Genomic DNA, 12,713 nt, shown 5'->3' with positions numbered 1-12,713 from the left:
CTTCTACTAAGTTTTGATAGTACAAACTACCTACAAACCCCTCTACTTACAAACTTTTTAGATAAGAACCGGGTGTTTAAGATTTTTTTGCCTTTTCTCAAGAACCATTTTCCACTTACAAAACCGAGCCTCCGAAACTGTAACCGGAAAAGGTGGGGAGAAACATCTGTGGGGCCTTTCTAGGAATCTCCTGGGAGGAAATAGGGCCGGAAAAGGCGGGGAGAAGCCTCTGTGGGGCCTCTCTAGGAATCTACATGGCCAGAAAAGGTGGGGAGAAGCCTCCGTGGAGCCTCTCTAGGAATCTCCTGGGAGGAAACAGGGCCTCCACCCTCCCTGTGGTTTCCCAAATCACACACATTGTTTGCTTGTACATTGATTCCTATGGGAAAAATTGCTTGCTCTTACAAACTTTTCTACTTAAGACCCTGATCACGGAACGAATTAAGTTCGTAAGTAGAGATACCACTGTAGTGGCTTCCCTCTCTCCACTGCAATCCCAAATAGTGCAAGATGCTGCATTCAACATGTAACACCCTTTTTCCCAAATACCATATGGATACTTTTTATTATTTTTCACCAGAAATAAGTTTTCATTATGTTATAAACGGAAAGTCTATGGTCTTAAATGCTCTATAGGAAAGGAGAACGTCAGTATGAGAACGACACAGTAAATCAGAATCCCAGATGCAGTGAGATTTTACTATTATCCACAAACAAATTCACAAACCTCTAAAGCTGTTACGAGTTTTTCACATCTTGCAGCTTCCTGAACTAAAATCACCTTGATTTCAACCGGGGGTATTTCCTCTGTTGGGAAAGGAAGGAAATAATCAGCCTAAAGAAAACTTCAAGGGTTGAAGGAATTTATCATCCTTCTCAAAAAGAAAGAAAAGTGAAGAAACTGGAACAAGAACAGTTGATTTGTCTACTACTGTGGCAAGAAAAGTGACAAAATGGGGCAAACTCACTTAACAAATGTCCCACTTAACAACAGAAATTTGGGGGTCAATTTTTGAGTCCTATGTCGAGGACTACCTGTAGCATTGTTTCAGAAATGTGCACTGTTATTTCTGGTGAGCCGCAGAAACCTTTGCAAAGAGCTATTGATCATCCACAGACCAGGATCAAATCAGTTAAATGCATTGCATCATTTGGTCCTGAAGAGGAAGGAAGAGTTGTGCTTAACTCCCTTATTTGAGAATTCATCTGGCACAAGTCTTCAAGAAAAAAAACTTAGTGTTCCTCTTGACACTTTTAAGAAGTTTTAGTTCTACATGTAAAAAACTCAGTGAAAGGAAGGGAGGGAGGGACCTTCCAAACAGTAACAGTTGGTGCAGACTCCACTCCAAGATCTGGACCTAAGGTAGGTCTTTGCAAAAAGGTCGAGTTGCTCTATTCTCTGCAGTGGTTGTCCCCCATTGCTGGATATCGTTGTCAGTACCACAGGGGGAAAAACACCTCCTGATGATGCAGTTTTAAGGAAGCATTCCAGCCAGGGTTCCTGGGATTGATAGGCTGCTTGTTGGCTCTGAATAGCATCAGGGCCAGAAAGCTCTGTGTTCCTTGTTGAAGCTATTTTGGTGTTAAGGCCTGAGCAGGTGGTATCTTATCGACCTAGTAGTTAAGTGTGAGGCCTCCAATGCTCTCCTGAACTGGAGAGATTAGGGGACCTTGAGCTCTTTGAACTTGGTTATTTCCTTACAGAGGTTTCATTACCCAAACATCATCACTACTGGTGAGATTGTTCCAAAAAGGATTGAGACTTGTAAAATATTATTTAATGTTTTGCATTGAATTCATTAGAATCTTAATAATAATATTAACAGGGTTGGAAAGGATCTTGGAGGTCTTCTAGTCCAACCTCCTGCTTAGGCAGGAAACCCTACACTACTTCAGACAGATGATTAGCCAACATCTTCTTTAAAACTTCCAGTGTTGGAGCATTCACAACTTCTGAAGGCAAGCTGTTCCACTGATTAACTGTTCTAATTGTTAGGAGATTTCTCCTTAGTTCTAAGTTACTTCTCTCATTGTTTAATTTCCACCCACTGCTTCTTGCTCTATCCTCAGGTGCTTTGGAGAAAGGTTGACTCCCTCTTCTTTGTGGCAACCCCTGAGATATTGGAACGAGTCAGCGGAGAGGGGCGGCATACAAATCTAAATGAACATAAACATAAACAACACTGCTATCATCCATCCATCCATCCATCCATTTATTTGATTTATATGCCATCCCTTTCCAAAGACTCGTGTCTCCCCTGGTCCTTCTTTTCATTAAACTAGCCATGCCCAGTTCCTGCAACCATTCTTCATATGTTTTAGCCTCCAGACCTTTCTAGATTTCATCACTTCTACCTGTTGAATACCAAGCCCCAACAGAGAAAGCCTCCTTGTTAGTGAAATATTTTGTAAAACATTCATTCACAAATCACCCAGCATCCTCCCCCACTGTTTCCTCTTAACCAAAAACAAAAAGAATTCAGTTATGGCCATTTTTTTTAGTAATGTATCTATGATTTAATATCTAAGACTGCAATACCTACACTGTAGCAATGATTCATACAATGGTGTTGCCTTTCTATTGCTATTTATTATGTTTATTGACGTCCGTAGCACCTTAAGGTTCCATTCTGATGCCAAACAGAAAAGTAGAAGCATTTCAGTTCGATAAATAAATGCAAACAGATAAGCTAGCAGGCAGACCGACTACATTATGCTTTTTATTGTATTCAAGCCCAGGGACATTGCTTACTATTATAAATTACGAACAAGAGTGCATTTGAATGTTTACATTCCAAACACTAAACACACGCCGAAAGAACTACTAGTCTAAAAGTACAGTGTGGAGGGAAGAACACGCTAAAATAAAAATGTACATTACCTCTACTGTCAGAAGCAACTTGGGTGAATACATTTTCCTTGGAATTTTCTATAATTTTTGAGTCAAGAACAGAAGAATCTGCCAAGAGGCTTTTTGTGGTATCAGACATGAATGTAGTGTTCTCAGTCATGGTCAAATTGGCATCTCTCTTCTACAGCTGCAAGAGAAACATCCAATTCAAAAACTGGGCACTAAGCCGAGTAATCATCTTAAGATTGTTAGCGACACTGTAATTTTGAAGATTCTCACATTTCATTATTAAGGTTTTTTCTTCATATCCAATATCAAAGAATCCTCCCCCGCCCCCATTTTTATATTTCTACTATATTTCTGTCTGCCGACTCTATTACAATATAGAGACTCCAATAGGATTCCTAAGATATGCAGAACTTCTCAGCCGAACAATTACGTATTAAATAACGAGAAAGAAAGAATTGGAGATAATATTTAAATAGGACTGGCAAGACATGTATCTTCATAACTTGCAATTATTGAGATTGCAGGGCTGCCAAAAAGATGTACATGACCCAGAATTAGCTGAAGGAAATTATATGCCCCCCATTGGAATTCATCATCCATAGACCTGACAGAATAGCCCAGAAATAAAGAAAGGACATGCCACTGATATACAAAGGCAATCACTTGTCAACTCCATAGAAGAGTATAATCGGACTTAGTACAAACTGAAAAAGAGTTTTCAAATACAGTGATACCTTGTCTTACAAACTTAATTGGTTTCAGTACAAGGTTCTTAAGGTGAAAAGTTCGTAAGATGAAACAATGTTTCCCATAGGAATCAATGGAAATACGATTAATGCGTGCGAGCCCAAAATTCACCCCTTTTGCCAGCCAAAGCACCCGTTTTTGCTCTGCTGGGATTCCCCTGAGGCTCCCCTCCATGGAAAACCCCACCCCCGGACTTCCAGCTTTTTGCGCTGCTGCAGGGGAATCCCAGCAGTGCAAAAATGAGCGCTTTGCTGGCAACGGAAGTCCAGAGGTGGGGTTTCCCAGCAAAGGGAGCATCAGTGAATTTGCAGCATTGCAAAAACACCAAAGCCCTCGAAACCCCACCTCCAGACTTCTGTTGCCAGCGAAGCACCTGTTTTTGCACTGCTGGGATTCCCCTGCAGCATCACAAAAACACGGAAGTCCAGAGGTGGTGTTTCCCATGGAGGGGAGCCTCAGGGAAATCCCAGCAGTGCAAAAACGGGTGCTTCGCTGGCAACAGAAGTCCAGAGGCGGGGCATCCCAGTGGCGCTGGTGGGTTTGTAAGGTGAAAATAGTTTGTAAGAAGAGGCAAAAAAATCTTAAACCCCAGGTTTGTTTCTCGAAAAGTTTGTATGACAAGGCGTTTGTAAGACGAGGTATCACTGTATTCTCAAATATGTTGTATGCATACAGACAACATATACCCTTTATTAGTGGACCACTGGTAAAGGGAAACAATTTATTAACACTGAAGTTGACCTGCTGCTTTTATTTTGAAGCTATAGCTGCAAATCTTTTCTTTACAAAATAGATTTAGTCATCATTTTATCCCAGAATGAAGTATTTTCATAATGTAACAAGGACAGTTTTGATTGTGGTTTTTAAGTAGAGCTGCAGATGCCACATTTTGCTAAACAAAAGCCCAACTTTGTAGCTATAATCGCTCTGCCCAATGTAAATAAAAATGCATAACTTCCCATTACAATAGTTGTTCTATTATAATAAAAAAACTTCCCATTACAATAGTTGTTCTATTATAATAAAAATAGAACACACCCCAAAAAATGGTTTTCAAATTACCCTAAAGCTTAACTAATGTTTGATCAATGAAAGAACATCTCAGAAATTGTATCTATTGGAGCCAGTGCTCTCATTTTATTAACTCTTTATCCTGTCTTTTATTTTGGGTCAACTCAACACAGACAAGCAACAGAGCTCAGAAAGCCCACTGCAGAGCTTCCACCAAATATACCTTGCTAAATGATAGAACCGATAGCATGCTATTTCCACTGAATCTTTCATCATGAGAGCTTGCAGATCCTTTACATTTTTGGACTCTCGGGGTAGCACACATGGGGAAAAAAAGATGCCAAAACTCAAAGCTAGCTTTTGAATAGGCTGAGGAATCTAAAGTCAGCATTCCAGCTAACATCTAAGTTTAAATCAGAGTCCAAGGCAAATACTTCCTCAAAGTTCCAATTTATTCTGAGTCATCTTAGCACATTTCTGGGGAAACCCGGATCAGATTTCCCCAGAATTTCTACTTCCAGGTTACAGTTCATTCTCCTGTCCCATACCCACAAGTTCATCACATGGACCACTAATCTTCTGCCACCAGATCGGTACACACCCATCTTCCTCCAGCCAGGTGCTGACAAAAGATGACCTTGAAACTCTAAAAGGAATTTAACTCCTCAAGCAACTGTCCCTCCTCTCTTTCCACAGCACGAAACATTCCAAAAGAACATGGCATAATGTGGCAAGCCAAAACCTCCAAGTATTCTGGCTTCAACCTGACACCTCAGACATTATTGCTGATGCACACAGGATAATTTCCAAAGCCAGATACTAAAAAGAGTCAATATGTGCTTCATTGATTACATAAAGCTTTTGATTGTGTGGATCGGGTCAAACTGCATAAAGTGTTTAGAAAAAATGGGAATCCCACACAATATCATTATCCTCATGAGATTTCTGTACAAACTACAGTACATCAGAATAAGAAGAATCAGACTGGCTCCAGGTTGGCCAATGGGTGGGATAAGGCTGTAAACACTGCTCAAAAAATAAAGGGAACACTCAAAGAACACATCCTAGAGCTGAATGAATGAAATATTCTCATTGAACACTTTGTTCTGTACAAAGTTGAATGTGCTGACAACATGTGAAATTTATTGTCATAGAAACATAGAAGACTGCCGGCAGAAAAAGACCTCATGGTCCATCTAGTCTGCCCTTATACTATTTCCTGTATTTTATCTTACAGTGGATATATGTTTATCCCAGGCATGTTTAAATTCAGTTACTGTGGATTTACCAACCATGTCTGCTGGAAGTTTGTTCCAAGGATCTACTACTCTTTCAGTGAAATAATACTTTCTCACGCTGCTTTTGATCTTTCCCCCAGCTAACTTCAGATTGTGTCCCCTTGTTCTTGTGTTCACTTTCCTATTAAAAACACTTCCCTCCTGAACCTTATTTAACCCTTTAACATATTTAAATGTTTCGATCATGGTCCCCCCTTTTCCTTCTGTCCTCCAGACTATACAGATTGAGTTCATGAAGTCTTTCCTGATACGTTTTATGCTTAAGACCTTCCACCATTCTTGTAGCCCGTCTTTGGACCCGTTCAATTTTGTCAATATCTTTTTGTAGGTGAGGTCTCCAGTACTGAACACAGTATTCCAAATGTGGTCTCACCAGAGTTGTCAATCAGAGTTGCTTCCTAAGTGGACAGTTTGATTTCACTGAAGTTTGATTTACTTGGAGTTATATCTTGTTGTTTAAGTGTTCCCTTTATTTTTTTCAGCAGTATACATTGCCCCTATTTATTCATCCTAGTTGCCGAAGGTATGTTAAGGGAACTGGATAGGGAGATGGTTGTAAAATTGGAGGAAAACACTTCAAAAACCTGTACTATAATGATCATGGTACTACCCAGATAGCAAAAAATGCAAAGGATCTAAAGCCCTTATGTGGAATGATTCATTGAAAATAGCATGCTAGGAATGTACATTTGGTGGAAACTATGCAGTGGGCTTTTTAAGCTGTGGCACGAGCGGGGAACATCCTCCCTCTGAGGTGAAACTCACACCATCACTCTTGACTTTCCAAAGATTCCTCAAGATCTCGTTCTATCATCAGGCCTGAGGAATTCAGGGAACTGAACTGGGGAGTTGACTCTGTCACATTGCTTTGCTCATTATTTCCTATAGCTGTGTTCTAATACAGTAGTTTGTAATGCCTTTTAGTAATCATTGTTATTTATTATTTTTAGCTTTGTTGTCACTGACAGGCTCACTTGATTTACAAGATGGGCAGCTACATCTACTGCTCAAAAAAATAAAGGGACCACTCGAATAACACACCCTAGATCTGAATGAATGAAATATTGTCATTGAATATTTCATTTGCACAACTATTCCATTTGCACAACTGCATGTGGAATTGATTGTGTTGCTTCCTAAGTGGACAGTTTGATTTCACAGATTTACTTGGAGTTATATTCTGTTCTTCGAGTGTTCCCTTTATTTTTTTTGAGCAGCGTATATTTTAAAAATAAAATATACATTTAAAAAAATCAAACAGTGAAAGAAAAATGGGACCAAAATATAAAGAAGATCAAACCAATGGAAATGAGTAGAACCACCAGCGTTAGAGCAGATAATGAAGTTACAAAAATGTTGCTTTGTTTCTGAGTTTTAGGATTGACCAACAGTAACAAGCAATCAAGAAATAAGCCACAGATTAGCAGTTGGTAGAAAAGCCATGAAAGCCTTGGAAATATTAAAATCTGTGGTATATATATATATATATCTACAAATATCAGAATTGTACTCCCTATTACTCCGTGTTACTCCCTATGACACTCTCTAGGGTTTTCTAAAAGAAACAGGATAGGAAGACAAACCAGATAGAGCAAGATAGTGTTGTGAATGCATCTTTGGGAGATTTGAAAGAACAGGTTAGGGATAGATTTATTTATTTTGTTAGTTTGTTTTGTCAAGTACATATTGGTGGTATACTAAATATATAATAATATTCATATGCATGATACTAGTAAAAAAGGAGACATTAGGACAGGGGACAGAAGGCACGCTGGTGCACTTATGCACGCCTCTTACTGACCTCTTAGGAATTGGGAGAGGTCAACAGTGGATAGTCTAAGAGTAAAGTTTTGGGGGTTAGGTGAAGATACTACAGAGTCTGATAGTGATTTCCATGCATCAACTACTTGGTTACTAAAGTCATATTTCCTGCAGTCGAGTTTAGAGTGGTTTATATTATTAAGTTTGAATCTGTTCTGTGATCCTGTGTTGTTTTGGTTGAAACTGAAGTAGTAGTTGACAGGAAGGACATTGTAGCAAATGATTTTGTGGAGAAAAAAAACTATCCTATTTTTTATCCTATTTACCAAGAAAATCTATTTATGTGATTGCTAGGAGTCAAAAACTACTGACCTGGAATGAGAATGGGCCAAAGTTAACTGGAGAACTGTGATATATAAATATATACATATTTATAATACATCTATACAGTATTTACATTCCTATGGAAGGCCTAGAACCACTCTTCTGTTTTGGTAGGAAAAGTGTGTGTTATTTATCCTGCCTTGAGTTGTACAAAATAAAAATGCATGATATAAATCCAAAAAATAAAATTGCAAAGCCTTCGTAGAGAAAGAATGAAGCCCACTTTTTTTCTTTGACCTCATCCAATCTTGTCATTTCTGCACCCATCATTTTTCTTTCTTCCTTTATTATATGCTTTCAACAACATGTAAACTGCCCAGGGCTACTGCAAGTTGCGCAGCATATATTTAATAAATTAGGAATAGTAATTACTATAAGTTACTATTGTATTATATATTTTATTATACTATTAAAATGAAATTATAAATCTTAAATTATTCAGTTTTTAATATTTTATTATAGTGATCAAATTATATATTACCTAAAGACCCTCTGGGAGGAAAATGGGCCCTTGGGAAGTGTGATATATAAATATATCAATATTTATAATATATTCCTTCAGAAGGGAGATGGGCACTTGAGAAGTGTGATATATAAATATATCTATGTTTATAATATATCTAGCATGTGGGATAATTAGGCAGGATAATTAGGTGCCCCCCTTCTGACCATTAAAAGTTATGTGTGGATAGGATTGTGTAATATTGATTTTTTTTTTAAGATAATGAGCTTTTAGTCATAGTTTTACTTATTAGATTTGTACCTATATTGTTTTATTGTTATTGTGAGCCACCCTGGATCTCCAGAGAGGGGCAGCATATAAGTCTAATAAATAATAATAATAATAATAATAGTAATAATAATAATAATAATAATAATATAATTAGGTCCCACAGAGTTGGCCTTTTCCAAGTTCCGTGGGCCAAACAATGTTGCCTGGCGGGACCTAGGGGAACAGCCTTCTCTCTGGCGGCCCTAGCCCTCTGGAATAAACTCCTTCTGGAGATACATACTGCCCCCCCCCCTGGTCTTTCAGAAAGCTCTGAAGACCTACCTCTGCCGGCGGGCATGGGGACCGTGAGACACAAGATGAATGATTGATTTGAGAGAATGTGGATGACTGTGTAAGGATTTTTTTAGATTTTTATAAATTTTGTATTTGCCCTTTTAAAATAATTAGATTTCTCACATATATTGTTTGTACAGTATTTGCAATGTTGAACACCGCCCAGAGTCCTTTCGAGAAGAGCGGCATAGAAATCTAATAAAAATAAATAATAAATATCTATAATATATCAATATTTACAATATATTCCTTTAGAAGGGAGATGGGCACTTGAGAAGTGTGATATATCTATATTTATAATATATCTATAATATATCAATGTTTATAATATATTCCTTTAGAAGGGAGATGGGCATTTGAGAAGTGTGATATATAAATATATCTATACTTATAATATATCTGTAATATATCAATATTTATAATATATTCCTATTCTACTAGTTTTCTCATCATTCCTATCATCCTATTCCTCCCACTTAGGACTGTATGACTGTAACTTGTTGCTTGTATCCTAAGATTTTTATTAATATTTATTATTTCTTCATTGCTTATTTGACCCCCTATGACAATCATTAAGTGTTGTACCACATGATTCTTGACAAATGTATCTTTTTCTTTTATGTAGCTGAGAGCATATGCACCAAGACAAATTCCTTGTGTGTCCAATCACACTTGGCCAATAAAATTATATTCTAATATATTCCTTTAGAAGGGAGAAGGGCTCTTGAGTAGTTTGATATATATTATGTAAGTAAGTTATTTAGTCACTAATGAGATAACAAGGTTTAAGGGTTTGTAAACAAGGTAGAAGAGAGATTAAAACTAACTTCTTTTCGCACACTGGAACCCCAACCTATAGCTTTCCAAACGGCGTAGATTTGAACCCCCGTCCAACCAGGTTGGCGAGGCGGAGTTAATAACCTAAGCAGGTGCACCCAAGCAATGAACGGAGGATAATTTCCTCTTTAACGTAGCCTACCACAGAAGCCACCTTCTGGCTCACAGGCGAACCCGGTCTGGATCTTTCAGAAGAGCCCACAACTTGCTGGCTGTGGATTATGGGAGCCGTAATCCCCCCCTCCCTCGTCCCCCGCTTTTGGGAAAGGCTCTTCTTGAGTTGCTGATCGGACACGGAGCTACGAGAAGGGCCTGTCATTCTCCCCGCCACCCCGAGCCATGCGTGTTTCCTCCCGGTTCCACGCTTCACCCTCTTCCCGCCGCCTCACCGTTCAGCGCACAATCACGATCCGAACATCAGCCACCATCCCAGAGCTACCCGCAACACCAGGCACCTCCCAATTCAAAAAACGAGCCTCCCCTCTCGGGCGGCTTCCTATTGGCTGTCGCGGGGAGGGGCGGGGAAACGCGCGCGGCTCGTCTCCGAAATGCCGGGCTCCTATTGGCGGACGATTCCGGGAGGGGCCTTCCTTCACCTTTACTTGAAAAATTCTTTAGAGATCGTGCATGTTTGAATGAGCGGTAAGCCGTGGCTTGCTATTGGTCGGGATGTATCTCCTCCACCCTATGACGGGAGGGGGGAGGGAATCCTTTCAGCTGAACTCAACCCCGTTGTTTCCCGCCTCTTGCGGGGATGAGCTCACCTGAGATTGGTTGGAAGATATGAGGAAAGACTTTACCTTCCAACGGTCGTTACAAGCAGTTGACGGCAGAAAGACCCGGATTTACGCTTCGATTACTGTACTACTGTACAGTACAGTACTGTACTACGGTTTCAGAGGCCAGGGTTGGTCCCGCCTTTGATTTAAACAAAAAACAAAAAAAGTTTCAGCTTTGCACGCGGCTCTTCCCTCAAGGATTTCTGGGGATTGTAGTTTGGGAACTTCATTCAAACGGAAGGAAGATTCTCAGATTTCTTTTGAAGAAGAAATAAGATTCCAAACATATTTTGCTTTTGGAGAATAACGTCTGGTCTCCTATCATTATTATTAGTGAGCCTTGAAACAAAATATAAATATAATATAAATATATCTGGGATTTTTTATCTTTGGGATTTAAATATTAATATTAGGTTTGGGTTTCTCTCACTAGATTTTGTACTATATTTTACCCTTATTTCGTAATCAGCCCTGAGTCTGCAGAGAAGACTCTCTATATATTTATATTATATAATAAAAATATATTTATATAATATATACAGTGATCCCCCGGGTATTGCGCTCCCGATGATTGCGAAAGGGCTATATGGCGATTTTTGACCCGGAAGTAAAAACACCATCTGCGCATGCGCGCCCTTTTTTTCTATGGGCACGCATGCGTAGATGGCGCCGGGCAGATCAGCTGCTGGGCGGCTTCCCTGGGTCTTCCCCCTTTCGCCGCTCGCCCATCCTTCGCCCGGCCACCCGCCCTTCGCCCGCCGTTTGCCCGGCTTGCCCGCCCTTCGCCCGGCCACCCGCCCTTCGCCCGCCGTTCGCCCGGCTCGCCCGCCGTTCGCCGCTCGCCCGGCCACCCGCCGTTCGCTCGCTGCTCGCCCGGCCACCCGGGTTCGTTTGGCTTCGGGACATGCCGGCGGCGACGTTTTAAAACAGCCGCGCGGTTTACCAACTGAGTCCCGAAGTCAAAGGCGAACGTGGGCGTGGGCGGCGGGGAAACCCCAATCTTCGGCTCCTCGCTGCTGGGAAGTAAAAACACCATCTGCGCATGCGCAGATGGTGTTTTTACTTCCGCAGCGCTACTTCGCGAAAACCCGCTCGTTGCGGGGGGTCCTGGAACGGAACCCTCACAATGATCGGGGGATCACTGTAATATAAATATTTATAAATATAAATGTATTTTTTTCATTGCTCACCAATAATTTAATTTCAAGCAACATTTTATAGTTTACAAAGAGGTTTGGTAGCCTGATTCCCTGAAGAGATGGTTATTTAGAATTTAATCCTACTGTTAGAAGGAAAATCCATCTGGTTCAGTTCCAAACTGGGAGAAAGGGGCTGGAAACAACATGGAGGCATGATTGGATAGTTTGTTGAACAGAACAACAAAGACAATGTGCAGTTCTGGGTTAGCTGACAAAATGGAGTTTAGAATTTGTGGGTTTTTATACCTTCTGGATTCCTATGGGGCTCATGTAGGGGATGATAGCCAGCTCTAAAGGTAGATTTGCAAATGCAAACCCTAGGTGTTTTGAGCTAATTTTGTCAAACTTTTTGTTTGTTGCTTATCTAAGTTTCTGCCTTGATCTAGTCTTTCTGAATGGATTACCAAATCTGCATTTCTAAAAGCTGGACGCCTCAGTTTCTGCTCGGGGCAGGGAAACTCTGGCTGGTTTCTGACTCCCTTAAGATTGTTTTCATTTCTCCTTTAGGGGAAATGTTTTATTCTGTTTTTTTAATATTTCTCAAAATATTTCATTATTCTTCTACTATATCCAAAGTTCAGTCAGAGTTCTCACTCAGACACAAATAATCAGGCTCAATTTCAATTTGTGTTCCAGGCTCAATTTCAATTTGTGTTCCTGGTGCAAATACTCTATTCTCTGGAGAGGGCTCTGATTCTGGGAAAGAATCAGAAAGAAGGCTTTGCAATTACAGATTTCTGGTAGGCCTGGAATGTTCAGGGAAAGTTTGCG

The 12,713-nt window shown here is 40.0% G+C and overlaps 1 protein-coding gene across 5 annotated transcripts in view; it reads right to left on the bottom strand.

The window, feature by feature from the left end:
• The window catches only part of ECT2 (epithelial cell transforming 2), an 81,904-nt gene extending 71,430 nt beyond the window's left edge, over nt 1–10,474 (bottom strand). For 2 of the 5 annotated variants that reach the window (XM_070753644.1, XM_070753646.1), the window contains exons 1-3: nt 10,354–10,446; nt 2,882–3,038; nt 728–807 (exon numbers count right to left, since the gene is read on the bottom strand). In XM_070753644.1, coding sequence (XP_070609745.1) covers nt 728–807; nt 2,882–3,011 — 210 coding nt within the window. In that variant the 5' untranslated portion in view covers nt 3,012–3,038; nt 10,354–10,446. Of the gene's footprint in view, nt 1–727; nt 808–2,881; nt 3,039–9,954; nt 10,036–10,353 lie in introns of those variants that run through there. The other 3 variants (XM_070753647.1, XM_070753648.1, XM_070753645.1) reach the window with 3 other exon arrangements.
• Nucleotides 10,475–12,713: the final 2,239 nt, after the last annotated feature.

Source organism: Erythrolamprus reginae, chromosome 5 (genome assembly GCF_031021105.1).
Source record: "Erythrolamprus reginae isolate rEryReg1 chromosome 5, rEryReg1.hap1, whole genome shotgun sequence".
Taxonomy (NCBI): domain Eukaryota; kingdom Metazoa; phylum Chordata; class Lepidosauria; order Squamata; family Dipsadidae; genus Erythrolamprus; species Erythrolamprus reginae.
The sequence above is the reverse complement of the archived record's forward strand: the minus strand, read 5'-3'. Positions and strand labels throughout refer to the sequence as shown.